Genomic DNA, 19405 nt, shown 5'->3' with positions numbered 1-19405 from the left:
TCCCTCCTCACTTAAAAAAAGACTCTGAACTAGCACAATCAAATATATGCATATATATTCATTCAGTCTTATGAAATGAAACACAGTCTCTTCTCGTTGATTTTTTTTTAATATTTACACATATGCAACTTTTCTCCTGCAAATTTCAAAAATGTGACTATATTCTCTCTTCGTGTCTTTCAAAATATTCTTTTCACTGTGCTTTACAGTTTGCAAGTGTCCATGCAGAAATGACAATGAAATCCATTTGGTTTTGGCAATAAAATTCATTCTGGCAGTGCTCAATTCAGACAAAATAAATTCATTTTAAAATTGATCCAAAAAAGGTATGAATATCACATTTTAATTTCAGATTCAAAAATAGATCAGTACTTTAATGTAAATTACGAGGGGACCAGGGAATTGGTCCTTTTTCTTCTGAAGTATTTGTAGTCACCATTGGAATACAATATAATATTGCAGCTGAAACAGATTAATAAAATTAAAGACATATTTCACAACACTGCAAAACTGCTCTGAACAATTGCATGTTTTGTATAAATCTATTTTAATACATTCCAATTCTAAAATGCAGCAAATCAGCTTTTCATGGTATGTGTATAAAGTGCAATACCATATATATGTTTTATTTTTAAAAAATAAACCTACTGTGCACACTTGTGTTGTGCCAAGAAAAACTTTAGTTTCCAATATGAGTCACCAAACTTTCACCATGAATGTTTCTCTATGCTTTAGATTTTAGAAAAATAGCTTCCCTTTTAAATACTCAATCCAGTAGTTTAGTGTCATTACAATCTGGCTTCAATGCTTTCATTTCTGGCTGGTTAGTACAAGTTAACTGAAATACAGTGTTGCTCTTCATCAGATCAGCTTTGCAGGTTTCTTGCAATTTTCTTTCCTTGTTCAATTCTTCGCTCCTTTCTTGTTATTAGTGTTCAGCCAGGGCTTTGGCTAGTTTGGGGAGAACAGAAAGAATTCTTAAGTGAGTATCAACCTTTTTGTTCACTTAAAACAATGTCATAAATTCGATATATTAAAAAAAGAGAAGAAACATTGCTCAGCCCATCAACCTTGCTCTCCCTTCACAGATCAAAGCACAAGTTCCGCCACCTCCAGCGTGACGCTACCACCAAAAACATCTTCCCCTCTCCTTTCAGCATCTCGAAAGGACCGTCCTCTCCATGACACCCTGGTCCACTCCTCAAGCACCTCCAACAGCCACTCCCCTTTCCATGGTACATTTCTATGCAAACATAGAAGATGCAACACATGCCGTTTTACCTCCTTTCTTCTCACTGTCCAAGGCCCCAAACACACCTTTCGGGTGAAGCACTGATTTTTAATATACCGAATTTATTATACTGTATTTGCTGCTCACAATGCAGTTTGCTCTACACTGGGGAGACCAAACGTACATTGGGTGACCACTTGGCGGAACATTTCTGTTCAGTCCAGAAGCGTGACTCCGAGCTTCTGGTAGCCTGCCATTTTAATTCTCTACCTTGCTCTCATGCTGACATCTCTGTCTTTGACCTCCTGCAGTGTTCCACTGAAGCTCAAAGTAAACTTTAGGAACAGCACTTCATCTTTTGATTAGGTATTTTAGAGTCTTCTGGCTTCAACACTGAGTTCAACAATTTCAGACCTTTTGGACAGCAGTTGATCATTCTGCCATTCACACCTCTTCTCGACATATCTTTTGTTCATTTACTTGTCCCATTACCACTCCCTTTGGTCCTGCACTGCCAACTCTTCTGTCATCCAACCTCTCCTGTCTTCCATCATATCACAGATCTTCCCTTGTGCTCTTTATGCACCCTCCCACCTTTCACTTGCTTAAAACTATTACATTTCTAACTTTTCCCAGTTCTAATGAAAGGTCATCGACCTGAAGCGTTAACTCTGTTTCTCTGTCTGCAGATGCTGCCTGACCTGTTGAGTATTTCCAGCATTTTCTGTTTTTATTATACAAGATGTGTATGCCACTCACCTAACCTCCTAAAATAAAGTTTTGCATAAATAATTTCCTGGTCCACAAAGGTAATAAAGCAAAACTGCAAAATATCTATCGATCCCTGCATTTCTACTGTGCAACCGCTGATGCAAATGATCATCAGGAGTAGCAACCCCAGCAGAGTTTTCGACTTCCTAGCCTAGAGTAGTGGTAGACAGTTGTCGCATCTCTTCAGGCTTCGATGAGCTGATTCAGCAGCAACCAGCCATCAACCATAGGACCTCTCTGGTCTGTACATTCCATTTGTGAACAACAGAATCACAGTTTGTGATTTTGATATTAACATAAAACAGTAGCAAATTAAACATTTAGAAAAATATTATAGCATTATGAGATATTTCGCAAAATGCAACAAACTTTGCCATTTTATTCTGGCCATTCAACCACATCCTACAAACGTTATGACTTTCTATTAATCTAAACCCCCTGTGAGCAAAGTCCGTGGCACCACAGGTGGCTCAGCAGCACAGGAGGGGAAAAAGAAGAGTGGAAGAACAATAGTGATAGGGGATTCAATAGTCAGGGGCTCAGACAGGCATTTCTGCGGCAGTAAACATGACTCCAGGATGGTGTGTTGCCTCCCTGGTGCCAGGGTGAAGGACGCCATGGAGTGGCTGCAGGACATCCTCTGGGGGAGGGTGAATAGCCAGAGGTCGTGGTCCACATTGGTACCAATGACAGAGGTAGGAAGAGGGATGAGGTCCTGAAAGCAGATTTTAGGAAGTTAGGAAGGAAATTAAAAAGGACCTCCAAAGCAGTAATCTCAGGATTACTCCCAGTGCCAAGTGCTAGTGAACATAGGAATAGGAAGATTGAGGAGTTGAATACGCGGCTGGAGAATTGTTGTAGGAAGGAGGGCATCAGATTTTTGATGCAGTGGGACCAGTTCTGGGCAGATGGGAGCTGTACAAGATGGACGGGCTGCACCTTAACTGGATTGGAACTAACATCCTTGCAGGGAGATTTGCTAGTGTTGCTGGGGAGGGAACCTGAGGAGTAGCTCAAATTGGAAGGAAGTAAAGCTGGTAACAGGAGGTCGAAAAGTAGCAAGTGACATCAGAAGGCAGGTGAAACAAAGGTGAGCATCAACTAGGCTTAGAATGCAGAATGTCAGGACGGCAAGGTTAAAAGGGCACTCAACCTGAAAGCACACAGCATTCGCAACAAGGTAGATGACTTAAAGGCCCTAATAGAGGTAAATGGGTATGATCTAATTGCCATAACAGAAACATAGCTACAGGGTGACCAAGACTGGGAACTGACTATTCAAGGATATTCGACATTTAGGAAGGACAAGCAAAAATGAAAAGGAGGTGCTGTTGCGCTGATAATATAGGATGGATCAGTACATTAGTAAGGGAGGATCTCAGATCAGAAAAACAAATTGTGGAATCTGTTTGGGTGGAGCTAAGAAACAGCAAGGGGCAGCAAAAGTTGGTAGGAGTTGTTTACAGGTCACCAAACAGTAGTGGTAGTGTGGGGCATGGCATTAATCAGAAGATTAGAGAAGCATGTAGCATGGGTAATACAGTAATCATGGGTGATCTCAATCTGCATATAGACTGGGTAAACTTAATAAGCACTAATGCTGTGGAGGACGAGTTTCTGGAGTTAGGGATGGTTTTTAGAGCAGTGTATTGAGGAACCGACTGGAGAACAGGCTATTTTAGATCTAGTATTATGTAATAAGAAAGGGCTAATTAATGTTTTATTTTTTTATTTAGAGATACAGCACTGAAACAGGCCCTTCAGCCCACCGAGTCTTTGCCGACCAACAACCACCCATTTATACTAATCCTACATTAATCTCATATTCCCTACCACATCCCCACCATTCTCCTACCACCTACCTACACTAGGGGCAATTTACAATGGCCAATTTACCTATCAACCTGCAAGTCTTTGGCTGTGGAAGGAAACCGGAGCACCCGGTGGAAACCCACGTGGTCACAGGGAGAACTTGCAAACTCCGCACAGGCAGTACCCGGAACTGAAGCCAGGTCGCTGGAGCTGTGAGGCTGCGGTGCTAACCACTGCGCCGCCCCAATAATCTTGTGAAAGGATCATTAGGGATGAGTGATCCATAATCATACAGAATTTTACATTATGTTTGAAAGTGAGGTAGGTCAATCTGAAGCCAGGGTGTTAAATTTGAACAAAGGAAAGTATGAAGGTTATGAGAGGCAAATTCGCTGAGGTGGATTGGAAAAATACTTTAAAAGGTATGACAGTACATAGGCAATGGAAAGTTTTTAAAGAAATATTGCATAGTTTACAGCAACTATACATTCCTTCAAAGCACAAAAACCCCAAAAGTAAAGGCAGTCAACTGTGGATAACAAAGGAAGTTAAGGATTGTACAGGATTAAAAGAAAAGGCCTATAAAGTTGCCAGAAATAGTAAAGCTGAGGATTGGGAGGATTTTAGAATACAGCAAAGGAGGACGAAGAAACTGATAAAGGAAGAATAGAATATGAATGTAAGCTAGCAAAAAATATAAAATGGACTGTAAAAGCTTCTATAGCTACATAAAAAGGAAACATTTGGCTAAGACAAATGTAGATCCATTACAGGCAGAGTCAGGGGTATTTATCATGGGGAATAGAGAAATGGCAGAGAAGCTAAATGATTACTTTGTGTCTGTCTTCACTGAGGAAGATGCAAGAAATCTCCCAGAATTAGAGATCCAAGGGATTAGGGGTAATGAGGAATTGAAGGAAATTAGTATTAGTAAGGAGGTTGTACTGGAGAAATTAATGGGGCTGAAGGTTGATAAGTCCCCAGGACCTGATGTTCTACATCCCAGAATGTTGAAAGAGGTAGCTATAGAGATAATAGATGCATTGGTGATTATCTTCCAAAATTCTATCGATTCTGGACCAGTTCCTGCAGATTATAAGGTCACAATTATCACCCCACTATTTAAGAAGGGAAGGAGAGAGAAAACATGGAATTACAGACCTGTTAGCCTTACATCAGTCTTTGGGAAAATGCTAGAATCTATTCTGAAGGATGTGATAAATGGACACTTGGATAATAATGATCTGATTGGGAAATCATGTTTGATGAATCTGTTGGAGTTTTTTGGAGGATGTTACTAATGGAATTGATAAAGGGGAGTCGGTGGATGTGGTATACTTAGATTTTCAAAAGGCCTTTGATAAAGTCCCCCACAGGAGGTTGGTTAGAAAAATTCAAGCACATGGGATAGGAGGTAATATACTGGCATGGAATAAGGATTGGTTAACAGGCAGAAAACTGTGGCAGGAATAAACAGGTCATTCTCGTATTGGCAGGCTGTGACTAGTGGGGTATCACAGGGATCAGTGCTTGGGCCCCATCTGTTCACAATATATATCAATGATTTGGTTGTGGGGACCAAATGTAGTATTTCCAAGTTTGCAGATGACACAAAACTAGGTGGGAATATGTGTGATGAGGAGGATGCCAAGTGGCTTCAAGGGGATTTGGAAAGACTTAGTGAGTGGGCAAGAACATGGCAGATGGAATATAATGTGTAAAAAAATGAGGTTATCCACTTTAGAAGGAGGAACAGATGGGCAGAGTATTTCTTAAATGGTAAGAGATTAGAAAGTGTCCTTGTCAATAAGTCACTGAAAGCTAACATGCAGGTGCAGCAAGTAATCAAGAAGGCTAATGGAATGCTAGCCTTTATCGCAAGAGGATTTGAGTACAGGAATAGTGAAGTCTTGCTTCAATTGTATGGAACCTTGGTTAGACCACAACTGGAGTACTGTGTGCTTTGGTCCCCTTACCTTAGGGAGGATATTGTTGCCATAGACGAGTGCAATGAAGGTTCACCAGACTTGTTCCCAGGATGACGGGACTGTCCTATGATGAGAGATTGGGGAAACTGGGCCTGTATTCTCTAGAGTTTCGAAGAATGAGAAGTGATCGCATTGAAACCTACAAAATACTTCAAGGGATAGGCAGGGTAGATGCAGGTAAGGTGTTTCTCCTGGTTGGCGAGTCTAGAACCAGGGGACACCGTTTCAAAATAACGGGGAAGCCACTTAGGACAGAGATGAGGAGAAATTTCTTTACTCAGAGGGTTATGAATCTTTTGGAATTCGCTACCCCAGAGAGCCATGGAGGCTCAGTCACTGAGTATGTTTAAAGCAGAGATTGACAGATTTCTAAATACAAATGACATATAGGGATATGGGAATCATGTAGGAAAAAGGCATTGAAGTGGATGATCAACCATGATCATAATGAATGGTGGGGCAGGTTCAATGGGCTGAATGGCCTGCTCCTGTTCCTATTATGATTTTCAATGATAGGTAAAAACATGGTCTATTTAATATGAAGCAATATTTGGTTATTCTTTCTCAATCCTCTTCACTCTTAAGCTGATCTCCCAATGATCTGAAGATCCTTTAACAGCTGCCACACAAGACCTTTCCTGAACCCAGATTTCAAAGTTTTACATTATAATCCATTTTAAAACTTCGTAAGAGTTGTCTAGTTTCAAATAAGAAAAATAATTAACTCTAGTGTGTGCGCAAGAGAGGGAGATTTGTTGCAATGTTATTTTGTTCGATTATCACTAGATGGCACTGCTACAGAATTTTAACACAAAAATAACCAAACTATTTAGTGTACAAACATCTAATCCTAAATTATCTCATGATGCTTTGAAGAACTCAATTTGATTTCCGAATACTTAGAGAGAGACGGTGGCAGGCGGGGGGTGGGGAAGAGGGGTGTTGGGGGGGAATTAAATCATTTAACTGCCCGCATGGGTTTCATCAAATATATTTGAGGAACGCCGGGGGCTGCGCTGGTAGTGGCCCCTAGTGTTCTCTGCCCATGGGGAATCAATGTAGCACTGCTAGAAGTGGGGCTACACGAATGAATTCTCCCCCGCACACCCTCACCACCCCCACCATCTTCATGATTAAAACAAACTGAACTGGCAAATATTTACTTCACTTGTTTATGAAACTTATAACACAATGATGGAATTTTATTCAAAATGTATCATTGTGTCACTGGCGTATGCCTCTTAATAAAAATGACATATGGCTCTTCTGTCTCTGTTCTATTTCCAAGTCAAAAAAAAGTTGGTCAAACACTTTTCATGGAGACATTGCCTCTGAAAACTGATGATACGGACTTGCTTTCTTCTGTATTAAATTCCAGGAACAACATTAAACGTTGAGGCCAGATTAGCATCTTGCTTATTATACTACACAAAAAATATACACCAACATTAAAAAGAATTGCAGAGAAGAACAGCAAGACTGATCTTAAGTGTAACGATGAGAGAAGAAAAAGGTCAAGAAAGCGGCAGTTAAGTTGAGGCCGGAACTTTAAAGTATATAAAATATTAAGTGATATAGATAAGGTAAACCTAGTTTGTTGCTTGAAAGTAAGCCAAGAAAATAGCAAAGGATCAGAGTGATAGAGGCAAACACATGGGCATTATTTACAAGTCACGATGGAAGAGTAAATTTGCCGGTGGAATAAGCTTTATTGGGCAAATAGTCTTGTTCCCCCACCCCACCCCCCCACTTGTCTGGCTGTTCTTATTATCCTACTTTTTTCATTTTATTATGTATTTAACAGTTATGGGTTGCTGACACTGGGTTTGAATCATGCCATATTTGTTTTTTGGCTCACTCTCCATGCTTAAGATAGAAAAAATATTCCCATTCCAAACAAAATGGGTTTAAATCACAATTTGAAAAAAGCACTTGCTCACAGGATGAGAAAGAGAACTCAGAGGACAAGTCACCTTGAGCTATTCTCATGCAGTCTGTCATACAAAAGAGCATGACGGATGCCCCTTTTTACTTTCTTTTTTACTTTTTTATTTTACTTTATATTAGTTTATTTCATCATTCATTTTTCTTACCATGTGCCTGCCAACTGTTTTCTTTCATGTTTGTGCTTTGGGCCAGGGCTGTTCATTTTTAGAATTAGAATTAGAACATTACAGCGCAGTACAGGCCCTTCGGCCCTCGATGTTGCGCCGACCTGTGAAACCATCTGACCTACACTATTCCATTTTCATCCATATGTCTATCCAATGACCACTTAAATGCCCTTTTTTCTGTCAATTAACACCCTCTCTGCACTAACGCTTTGTCTTTCAACACACCATTAACATATCGTCTGCCTTTGCTCCATGACCTTCTGGTCAGTTATCCTTTGTGACCCTGTTTTATCAACACCTTTGCTTTTGTTATATCTTGCCCCACTTTATTTGCTTAAAACCTATTACATTTCTAACCTTTTTCGATTCTGATGAAGGGTCACTGACCTGAAACGCTAACTCTGCTTCTCTCACCACTGATGCTGCCAGACCTGCTAAGTATTTTCCAGCTTTTCTTGTTTTTATTTCAGATTTCCAGCATCTGCAGCATTTTGCTTTTATTTAAGTCCGTCATAGAATCCTGGCAGACCTTTGGGAGTAGGCTGTCTCCCTTCTTGTGCGTTCTATACAAGATTCTCCCTCTCACCTATTAATTTCTAGGCTGGCCAACATTCTGCTCATTTCAGAGTATAGTAACTCTCCAAATTCTTAACTTCTGGTTTTCAATTCTTTAGTAAGACTAAGATATCTAATGAACCACTTCTCATATGTAGTTTAGGATATGGAACAGAGTAGTTGAGTGGGTAATGGAAAATGGCAACGGGGAGCCAAGCAGTTGGGAGGGGAATGGAGCACGGCAGTTGGGCAAAGTAGGTTTAGTGTCAAGTGGCAACTGGAAACGGAAAACTCAAAGTCTGAATTTTAAAGTATTTTCTTATTTTTGTGGTAGAGTGAACAAGTAGGAATTGTTTAACAGTAGGAACATTATTTAATTAAAATTGCAGCAGCTCTTGTGCCTGCTCCATAACATAGGTTAACCAGTATTAAAATTAATTAAATCAGTACACAACCAGTGAGATACATAGGCCAGAAGCAAAAGAAAGAATCTTGGATTTAGTAGGACAAGATGACCACTTATACAGATTAAATTAAACCTCTGCACCACTAAATATACTAAAGTGGCAGCTCGAGACCTGCCCTCTGGAAAGCAAACTAAAATAAATTTAGAGCCATCATACCACTGAGACTTCTGACTCTTGTTGGAAAGTGTTTGGATCCAAGTGTGTTGCACTTTCACCCAGTAGCAACTTCTACCTGTCTGTGAAGCCCCAAATCCACTCAAGACTGAGTTACCATTCCCATATCTGGGATGGCTTTTCTCACACATTCCTGGACAGAACAAAAAAAACTTACCATCTGACACTTCCATCCTCTGCCTTTTCTCTCTCATCTCTATTTTGGTGATACTACTATGGTCACTGTTGCACTGAACTTCACTCCTTTGTTCTACCCAAGTTCCAAAATTCAACCGAGTAATATTACTCCTCTATAAGTACTATGCAGCAAATCTTTACAATGGCTTTCCAGAATATTTTTGAAGCCCGAAAGCAGGGTCAAGATAACATTCATTTTACATTCAATTCATGAAAAAAAAAACACTTTTGTAGTTGCTGACCATAGCATTAACTGTTGAGTATTCCTGGAATAGGAAACAAGGATCAGTCGATGACACTGTTCATAATTTGATATTCTGCCCTGTCCTTCACGTTTTGGCTTAATCTTAAACATCAAAAAGTTTTATTGAACAAGCTACTGGATCAGTGCACCATGTAAAGTTAAGTTTGTAATCAACGCATTAGACCAGTTAAAGCAGAGGAAAGCAGGTTAAAAATCTGTTAGTTCTTACTTTGCTGCTCTGCTCAGACAAATGTGTAGTGGAATCCATTGCTAAGAGGGGAGTGAGGAGGGGAAGGTGCTGAAGACGGATGGACTTGCTGTTGAGCTGGAAGGGATCACATGCAGAGAGACAAGGGCACAAATTGTTAAAGACGAGAGTTAACAACAAGACAATGACAATTTTACAATGTCAGACAGCCAGTATGTGATTTCATTCTTCATTTTCTCTGACTGTGCTTTGGTAGCAAGTTATTAATTCTCTTAGTAACATTCTATCCACATGCAATAATCACACAGTTGTAATCAACATTTATGGACACGATAAAAAAAAAAACACCTGGGAGTGATCACAAAGCAATATTCTATTCAAAGGTATGAAATGATATAAACCACAATAAAACTCGAGTAGTTCATTCCTTCATTGAAATTTCTCCTAGTTTTTCCGAATGCACTGATTCAGATTGGATACAGTTCCATAAGCACTAGTAACCCTTCAGCATCATGCCCAAGTGAACAGTCTTCATATATAGAAGGTAATTGTCATTAACCTGCTCAACCAAAAGGGCATCACAGCTGATCTTAAACTTGTTCACATCCAATTCTGCATATGCAGTTTCTTATAGGTGTCACTGGTCAGGAGCAATTTAATTTAGTGGCAGAAATAATAAGAATGTTTCTGTTACCGAGAGGAAGTGTATTAGTATTTTAATTCTTTTTAAATCTAAACAACTAATCCAGCCATTATTGGATATATTCTACTGCTCTGAAGAGGTGCAAATAAAGGCAACGCTCCTGCTTGCTGTGGCGGGCTAAGGGAGAGAAAAGAAATGCTGGATATTTACCAAATACCTCTTATGCACTTCCTGGAGACTGTAATTCAGCAGTGGTCCAGACCCAGCAAAGTGCCCTATACTCTCAGACACCCAGAACTCATATGTCTTTGAAGCGACAGTACCAAACAGTGACTGCACAGTAGAACCAGGGGTTGAACTGGCTGAGAAGCTGAGGTGATCAAAGGTGTGAAAACAAATCAACTGAGCTAGTAACTAACACAGGGTGTTTCATAACTTATTTTTACTGTGAATATTGTTATGATCCCTTTTTTTTTGGAGAAGAATGCAGTATGCCTTTAAGGCTGGAAAAGGAGCAATACTGCTTTAAGGCAACAAGCTCCAGAGACTGAGTCAAAGAATGCATTCTTGTTGCGCCAAACGAGTACTCTAAACGAGTACTTTGCATCGGTATTTTCTAAACGAGTACTTTGCATCGGTATTCACCGAGGAGAGGGACATGACGGATGTTGAGGTTAGGAACAGATGTTTGATTACTCTAGGTCAAGTCGGCATAAGGAGGGAGGAAGTGTTGGGTATTCTAAAGGGCATTAAGGTGGACAAGTCCCCAGGTCCGGATGGGATCTATCCCAGGTTACTGAGGGAAGCGAGAGAGGAAATAGCTGGGGCCTTAACAGATATCTTTGCAGCATCCTTAAACACGGGTGAGGTCCCGGAGGACTGGAGAATTGCTAATGTTGTCCCCTTGTTTAAGAAGGGTAGCAGGGATAATCCAGGTAATTATAGACCGGTGAGCCTGACGTCAGTGGTAGGGAAGCTGCTGGAGAAGATACTGAGGGATAGGATCTATTCCCATTTGGAAGAAAATGGGCTCATCAGTGATAGGCAACATGGTTTTGTGCAGGGAAGGTCATGTCTTACCAACTTAATAGAATTCTTTGAGGAAGTGACAAAGTTGATTGATGAGGGAAGGGCTGTCGATGTCATATACATGGACTTCAGTAAGGCGTTTGATAAGGTTCCCCATGGCAGGCTGATGGAGAAAGTGAAGGCGCTTGGGGTCCAAGGTGTACTAGCTAGATGGATAAAGAACTGGCTGGGCAACAGGAGACAGAGAGTAGCAGTAGAGGGGAGTTTCTCAAAATGGAGACGTGTGACCAGTGGTGTTCCACAGGGATCCGTGCTGGGACCACTGTTGTTTGTGATATACATTAATGATTTGGAGGAAAGTATAGGTGGACTGATTAGCAAGTTTGCAGACGACACTAAGATTGGTGGAGTAGCAGATAGTGAAGGGGACTGTCAGAGAATACAGCAGAATATAGATAGATTAGAGTTGGGCAGAGAAATGGCAGATGGAGTTCAATCAGGGCAAATGCGAGGTGATGCATTTTGGAAGATCCAATTCAAGAGTGAACTATCCATAAATGGAAAAGTCCTGGGGAAAATTGATGTCCAGAGAGATTTGGGTGTTCAGGTCCACTGTTCCCTGAAGGTGGCAACGCAGGTAAATAGGGTGGTCAAGAAGGCATACGGCATGCTTTCCTTCATCGGACGGGGCATTGAGTACAAGAGTTGGCAGGTCATGTTACAGTTGTATAGGACTTTGGTTCGGCCACATTTGGAATACTGCGTACAGTTCTGGTCGCCACATTATCAAAAGGATGTGGATGCTTTGGAGAGGGTGCAGAGGAGGTTCACCAGGATGTTGCCTGGTATGGAGGGCGCTAGCTATGAAGAGAGGTTGAGTAGATTAGGATTATTTTCATTAGAAAGACGGAGGTTGAGGGGGGACCTGATTGAGGTGTACAAAATCATGAGAGGTATAGACAGGGTGGACAGCAAGAGGCTTTTTCCCAGAGTGGGGGTTTCAATTACTAGAGGACACAAGTTCAAAGTGAAAGGGGAAATGTTTAGGGGGGATATGCGTGGAAAGTTCTTTACGCAGAGGGTGGTGGGCACCTGGAACGCGTTGCCAGCGGAGGTGGTAGACGCGGGCACGACGGAGTCTTTTAAGATGTATCTAGACAGATACATGAATGGGCAGGAAGAAAAGAGATACAGAACCTTAGAAAATAGGCGACATGTTTAGAGAGAGGATCTGGATCGGCGCAGGCTTGGAGGGCCGAAGGGCCTGTTCCTGTGCTGTAATTATCTTTGTTCTTTGTTTCTTTGTTTAATACAGCCACTCAGAGACTGAGAATCGAGAGATACATTGTTGCCAATTGATATTTGAAACTAGTTGAAAAACTGGCTTTTGAGACACAGTTAACTGTCAGCCAGCATATACTGAAGGAAAAGAGAGCACTCTCTTGGTTTATTTAAACCCTATTTATTATACTCTCAGAATTCTGATGTCAAGTCAGATTAATTTCTTAAAAGAAAATAATCAAATTCCTTTAAATACTGAACTGTAATTGTTGAAATCATTGCTGGAAAAGAAGAGCATCAATTCAACTGCTAAACTAGACTACGGATTGTTCTATTGTTGAAGAACTTTTTTTTCCCCCATCGGACGGCTGTGAGGACATCAAGCAACCTCGGACTATTCCTGATTGGAAGATTTCACTTCGGCAGGTGCGTAAATATGCAAGGACACTAATTTTTGCTATTTTAAATATTGTTTATATCTTAGTTGTGTTTAAGAATTTAGTTTTTCTAATTAAACAGTTAATTTCTTGATCTAAAGACACCTGGTTTGGTTAGCCTCATTTGGGGGTTAATAGATGGTACAATTGGGCTGGGTCTTTCTTTAATTTGGAAAGTTTAAAATGTTATGCTAGGCGATCTGTGGAGGGACGGGACTGAATCAACGGTGCGTTTCTCCCACCACAATCAAAATCGTATATTTCGATTGGGGGCTTTGACTGGAGCGGTCAGTCTCTCTTTCTGGGTGACTTTGTAACCAATTTTCCTGGAGATATGACCAAATTTGCTTCTTGCATATATATTTTACTTTTATTAAAAGACAGAAATTGGAAAGAAAAATATTAAAATTAAATTACAATTTTCAACTGCCCAGTAAATTTCTTTTTAAAAAGTTGTTTGGTAAATTAGTGTTTATTAATTTGCAAAGGACTAGAATTGCTAAGGAAAATTTTGAAATCTTGAATTAAAGATGCAATTACGAAATAGCTAGACGAAGAGAAAAATTAGAAGTAGCCAGATTTCAGGAAGGACAAATATATTTGGCAAACATAATGGAATCCTTTGAGGTGGTGGCATATAGTGGATGGGCAAAATGCAGCAGATAAAGGTGCACATGAAAATCTTTCAGAAAGCCTTTGACAAAGTACCGCACACCAAACTATTGAAGATTTAAGAGCAATGAAATTAGGGGGTGGGTAGTAAATACAATTAACAGCTGGCTAAAAGGGGTCGGGGGAACAAACAGTCGCAAATAAGGGCAGTTTCTCAGCGTGGTTGGAAGTGGTATTCCACAGGGTTTTATTCTGGGACCACTTCTGTCCAATCTGTATATTATTGATATAGGGCTTGAGAGTGTGGTGTGCAAATTCACAGATGATGGTAAAATCAGAGGCAGGGTTATTAATTCTGAGGACACAAACGAAGCCGCAAGGGGATAATAGTAAGATTTTTTACAATGCGCAGTAAAGTGGCAGATGGAATTAACTGTCAGTTATTAGGATGTGGAACATTCTAGTTAAAAGCAAATAAAACTATTATAATTATATTTTGAATTGGATAAAAGCTGGAGATATGGAAGAATGGAGGAATTTGGTGGATTCAGCTTCACAAGACATTAAACATAACAGATTTAGGACAGAGCAAGAGAAACCTTTTTTATACAGAGTTTTGTGGAATGCAATACCCGAATTAGTGAACAAAGCAGAGACTGTGTTAACATTTATAACAGGTTAGACAGGTCATTGAAGGAAAAAGGTTTAAAGGGATAGAGGAACAGGGGGGCACCTGGGATCAGGACTGTAGCTGATTTAGTAGATAAACATTAACACAGGCTGGTTGGGCTGAATGGCCTGCTTCCGTGTTGTAATTTCTATGTGGTCCTATGGAACATTTCCTACCTTTGTACCCTAATTTTATATTACACATTTCCTGGAATGCTATAGAATGGATGAAATACAGGGTAACAGTACTTGCGCTTTATCACACCAATATACCTTAACTTCAATGTAGACAAACTATACTGCTTCAGTTTAGTGTTTCCATTTTCTGCCATCCTTATGGCCTTTCTGCCAAAATAAGTCATTTAATGCTAGTAAGTACTGCATTGTAAGCAGTTTTATGCTAGTGACTCATAGCCACTAGAAAAATTAAATAAATACTGATCCAACTCAGTTTGGCCCTGATCCTTACAGTCAGAGAGAACATATCTCCAATCAATCTATGCTGGATTTGAATGCAGACCCAAAGTAAAAGGCCTACATTTTAACCAACTGCACATTTAGTTGTTTCATTTTTCCAAAGTGCTGACAAACATTTTAGTTAAGGATGATTAGAATATTATTTGAGAGTGATAAATCATTGTGTAGAAACCAAATTGAATTGTTTACACTTTGTACTGGAACAGCAATAAATGTGCAACAGCAGACTTCACATATCATTCTGTTAATATAGTATTAGTAGGGAAGGACTGAAGAGGAGATTAAAATGAGTTAATGCATTACTTAGTTGTTCATAAAAACTTCTCTTTAGTTCCCCTGATGGTTTAATGACTAGATATATCCCCTGTTGTGACACTTAGGTTTGATTGCTTAAGTTAGCTGATTTCAGCTGGAATCGTAGTAAGAGTTGTAATTGGCCTCAGTGCTGCCTGGGCCAGAGTGAGGTAAACAGTCTACCAGGTTTTCCACGTTTGATTGCGATCCAGTAATCCTTGCTGGAAAGTACACGTACATGGATTTTGGATAAGGGCAGAATAGGTCTTGGCTGTGAGGTTAAATAACCTGCCATCATTAAGTGCACTCACACATGGAGAAGAGCCAGTTGGAGAGGGTATTGGAGAACTGCTCATGCCTGTGAAACTCTAGCCCAGCACTCATCACTATCACCAGCAGCAAAGTGGAAAAAACAAACTTCGCCCTGGTGATCACTTTGTAGTGTCTGAAGATTGTCCATCAACTCAGAGCAAATGTTTTTGCAAGTGTACAGTAGTACAGTTTTACAACAGAACTCCAGATATTGCTATAAATCAGCAGACCGTTTAAACTTGATATGAACTTGTCTAATGCCCATTAGGATCTCTGGATTGAAACTGCCCAAACTCATTTTATGCCAGATCTCTACAGCCAGCAGAGAAGAGACATTTATCTCATCCCTTCCGGTTGCTAGCGATTTCAACAACTCCACCCCGCACCCCCCCCCAACCCCTCCCCACCCCGCTCTCATGCTCACATCACTGTCCTGGGATTGCTGCAGTGCTCCAGCGAACATCAATGCAAACTCGAGGAACAGCATCTCATTTACCTATTAGGCACACTACAGCCTGCTAGACTGAACACTGAGTTCAATAATTTCAGAGCATGACGGGCCCCCCTTTTTATATTTAGTTATTTTTAAATTTTTATTTGGTTATTTTATTTTCGTTTTTTTTTTAGTTTGTTTCTACTGTGCCTACCCACTGTTTCTGTTTTTTTTTATGTTTGTGTTTAGACTGCTTTGTGCTTTACAGTCTATTCACACACTCTCTGTACTAATGCTTTGCCTTTCAGCACACCATTAACATACCGTCAACCTTTATTCCATGACCTTCTGGTCAGTTATTCTCTGTGACCCTCTGTCCTATCAACACCTTCTCTTTTGTTATCTCTTGCCCTATCCCCCACTTTACTTGCTTAAAAACTTTTACATTTCTAATATCTGCCAGTTCTGATGAAGGGTCACTGACCTGAAACATTAACTCTGCTTCTCTCTCCACAGATGCTGCCAGACCTGCTGAGTATTTCCAGCATTTCTTGTTTTTAATTTTATCTCATCAGTCTGGGTTGGCTGTAACCCAGTTTTTAAAGAGGTGACAAGACACCTGCTACATTATTCAACCCACAGTGCTTTGGAAATGAAGTTGCACTGGCACTTCTATAAACAATATGCTTCCATTCTTAGCATGCCTTGCAAGAGTGTAAAAAAAAGACTAGACACTTTCTTATAGTAAGGAGGGGAAAATTTAGTGGTCAAATCCTTCATGGATATTCTTGTGTACCTCCTTGTAACAGATCCCCAGGAACAAGTCACTTGCCCAACTTATGATGACGCAAAAAAGAAGTTTATTTTAAACCTGAAGAAAATCAGAATCAACACAAGGAATTGCTTTAACATTCGAGAAAAGATACTTAGCTAGTCAGTATTACACACACCTACATGGGCAGGCAGGAATAATGTTAGCAATGTCTTTCAGGCCTAATTACAAAACAGTAACTAACTTCACTGCATTATTTAAATACAGTTTCACTACATTCATTACAATTTTTGTTTTGTTTGTGTTTTCAAAAACCAATTCTGACATTTACTTAGTTTCATCAAACAACTAAACAACTGAATAGATTTTAATATGACACCATCAGCTAGTATAGTGGGCATATAGAACATCCCAGTGCTACTTAGCTGCCAATTCTTATCTTCATCAAGGCATGGGAAAGCTTTATCTTATCCTCAAAATCTTCTTTCTCAATTGTTAACAACTATGAAAGTAGAGTTTACATGAAGAAAAAAAAAGTTTCATTCAATGTATGCATTTTTGTGACCATTAAAAGTATGGCATTTACCTGCTACCATTTTACTGCGTTGGGAAGCCTCAGATGCCAATGCATATGACATAGTGATGATGTGTTCCCGTTCCTGCAGATGTGAATCTAGATCCAGGGAGTTCTCATTGTTGTAGTTAACTCCTGGCCGCACATCCTGAAAACTGATGCACAGCAATAACACATCTTAATCCTGTGTGACACATCCAGAAGTAATATAGCAGAATTCATCTTCAGAGTTATTACAGATGTAGCAGATCCTCCTTTAATGGCAGCCAAAACAAAGCTATCATGCATTTTATTCTAATAAAGTAAATCAAAGTAATGATCTGGGGTGAGTTTATGCCAAATAGTGTGTGTAATATGTTGCTGTAATGTTATGAATGAAACATTGAACTAAGTCCTGTATACCTGGCCTCTTGTATAGGAAAGATATTACAACAGTAAATATGGCTGGAAGCACCTTGTGTCCTGATTCTCTGATAAATTTTGCTCATTTCACCCGATTCAGCAGCATGATTGTATACCCACTTCGCCACCCCAGTCATAAAATAATATAGAATGCTAAAATCCAATGATTAGTTACAAGTTCGGAGGGAGAAAAAAGTATGTGTGCGTTGTGGCATAAATTATGAAAAAATTTTGTTCCTATTTAATGTTAAAATTGTTCAGTGAGACCCTGCATTAAAACTCAGAGTTTATGCCCTTATTTTCACAAATTGATGATTTGTTTTGAGTCTAAATTAAGCATGTACAAAGAAAAACATGCATTTATATACAGTACCTCAACTTGGAAAGGATGTTTTTGATTTTTTGCACCTTGAGTCTCCGTGCCTCATATTCCTCATAGGTGACTGGTTCCTCGGGCTCCATCTCTATGTAACGTTCTGGAATTAGAACCATGTCTGGCTTTGATAACTGAAAAGAAATAAAGGACCAAAGCATTAACACATGATGGGAGGGCAGGCACTTGGGTGGACACTGGCCATTTACTTTTGGGACCTGGGTTTAAATTTAGTCTAGTTGCTTGAAAGAGAAGTCTCCATTTTCTCCTGGTTGTAAGGGTCCTGCGTGAAATTGATTTAGATAATTTTAATGCAGTTCCTAGTAAGCCCAGAAAGGCTGGTGTGGAAAGTATCATACTGGGTGCATTCTTCTTTGAGGCACATTGCTCAATGCTGACACTGGATTACCAAATTGGGAAAATATTCCATTCCCTGCACTGAAATTGATCATTTTGATAAGCACAAAATTCACAGCATAGTAAAATAAAAGAATGGTGTGATGAGAACAAACACAAGTATATTGTATAAACACTGCATTCATGCAAACCACTAATATGCAAGTACTCCAACAGATAAAACATAATTACACAAGGCATACACGTGCAGTCTGCTAGGAATTGAATAAAAGGGTCCGAATCCCATGATTTCAAAATCCACTACCTCTGACAGTGATACTGATCAGACTTTCATCTAGATTAATCTCCAAATCCTCTGTCAATGAGCAGTTTCTTTAGAGTTGGGATGAAGGGAAAGGTGTACAAGAATTCTTAATCTGAGAGAGAATAAAAGTTATGGTTAGCACTCCAATGTCGAGTCCTTGAGTAAAACCAGGCGGAGGTAAGAATCAAGGACTAGGGACACCCAAGTTTGCATTGAGGTATGGTTGGAGTGAACATAGTTCAGGAGATATCTGAAACCAAGTGCTCATGAAAGTCAGGCCAACCTGATATTTCTCCCATTTTATCAGAGGTCTCAGATTATTACATAATGAGCAGTCTATTGAGTCTGCTGTCATTACTGCAATTTATTTATTTTATTTATTTAGAGATACAGCACTGAAACAGGCCCTTCGGCCCACTGAGTCTGTGCTGACCAACAACCACCCATTTATACTAACCCCTGTAATAATCCCATGTTCCCTACCACCTACCTACACTAGGGGCAATTTACAATGGCCAATTTACCTATCAACCCGCAAGTCTTACTGTGGGAGGAAACTGGAGCACCCGGCGAAAACCCACGCGGTCACAGGAAGAACTTACAAACTCCGCACAGGCAGTACCCAGAATTGAACCCGGGTCACTGGAGCTGTGAGGCTGTGGTGCTAACCACTGCGCCACTGTGCCGCCCTAAAT

General features: G+C 40.0%; 1 protein-coding gene across 6 annotated transcripts in view; it reads right to left on the bottom strand.

The window, feature by feature from the left end:
* Positions 1-285: 285 nt before the first annotated feature.
* Positions 286-19405, bottom strand: part of plekha7b (pleckstrin homology domain containing, family A member 7b) — a 549182-nt gene continuing 530062 nt past the window's right edge. For 5 of the 6 annotated variants that reach the window (XM_068046273.1, XM_068046276.1, XM_068046277.1 and 2 more), the window contains 4 exons: positions 18050-18183; positions 17287-17429; positions 9763-9858; positions 286-951 (listed from right to left, as the gene is read on the bottom strand). In XM_068046273.1, the coding sequence (XP_067902374.1) occupies positions 9776-9858; positions 17287-17429; positions 18050-18183 (360 nt within the window). In that variant the 3' untranslated portion in view covers positions 286-951; positions 9763-9775. The remainder of the gene's footprint in view (positions 952-9762; positions 9859-17286; positions 17430-18049; positions 18184-19405) is intronic. The other variant, XM_068046275.1, reaches the window with a different exon arrangement.

This window comes from Heterodontus francisci, chromosome 14 (genome assembly GCF_036365525.1).
Source record: "Heterodontus francisci isolate sHetFra1 chromosome 14, sHetFra1.hap1, whole genome shotgun sequence".
Classification (NCBI taxonomy): Eukaryota; Metazoa; Chordata; class Chondrichthyes; order Heterodontiformes; family Heterodontidae; genus Heterodontus; species Heterodontus francisci.
This window is presented reverse-complemented; position numbering and strand designations above follow the sequence as displayed.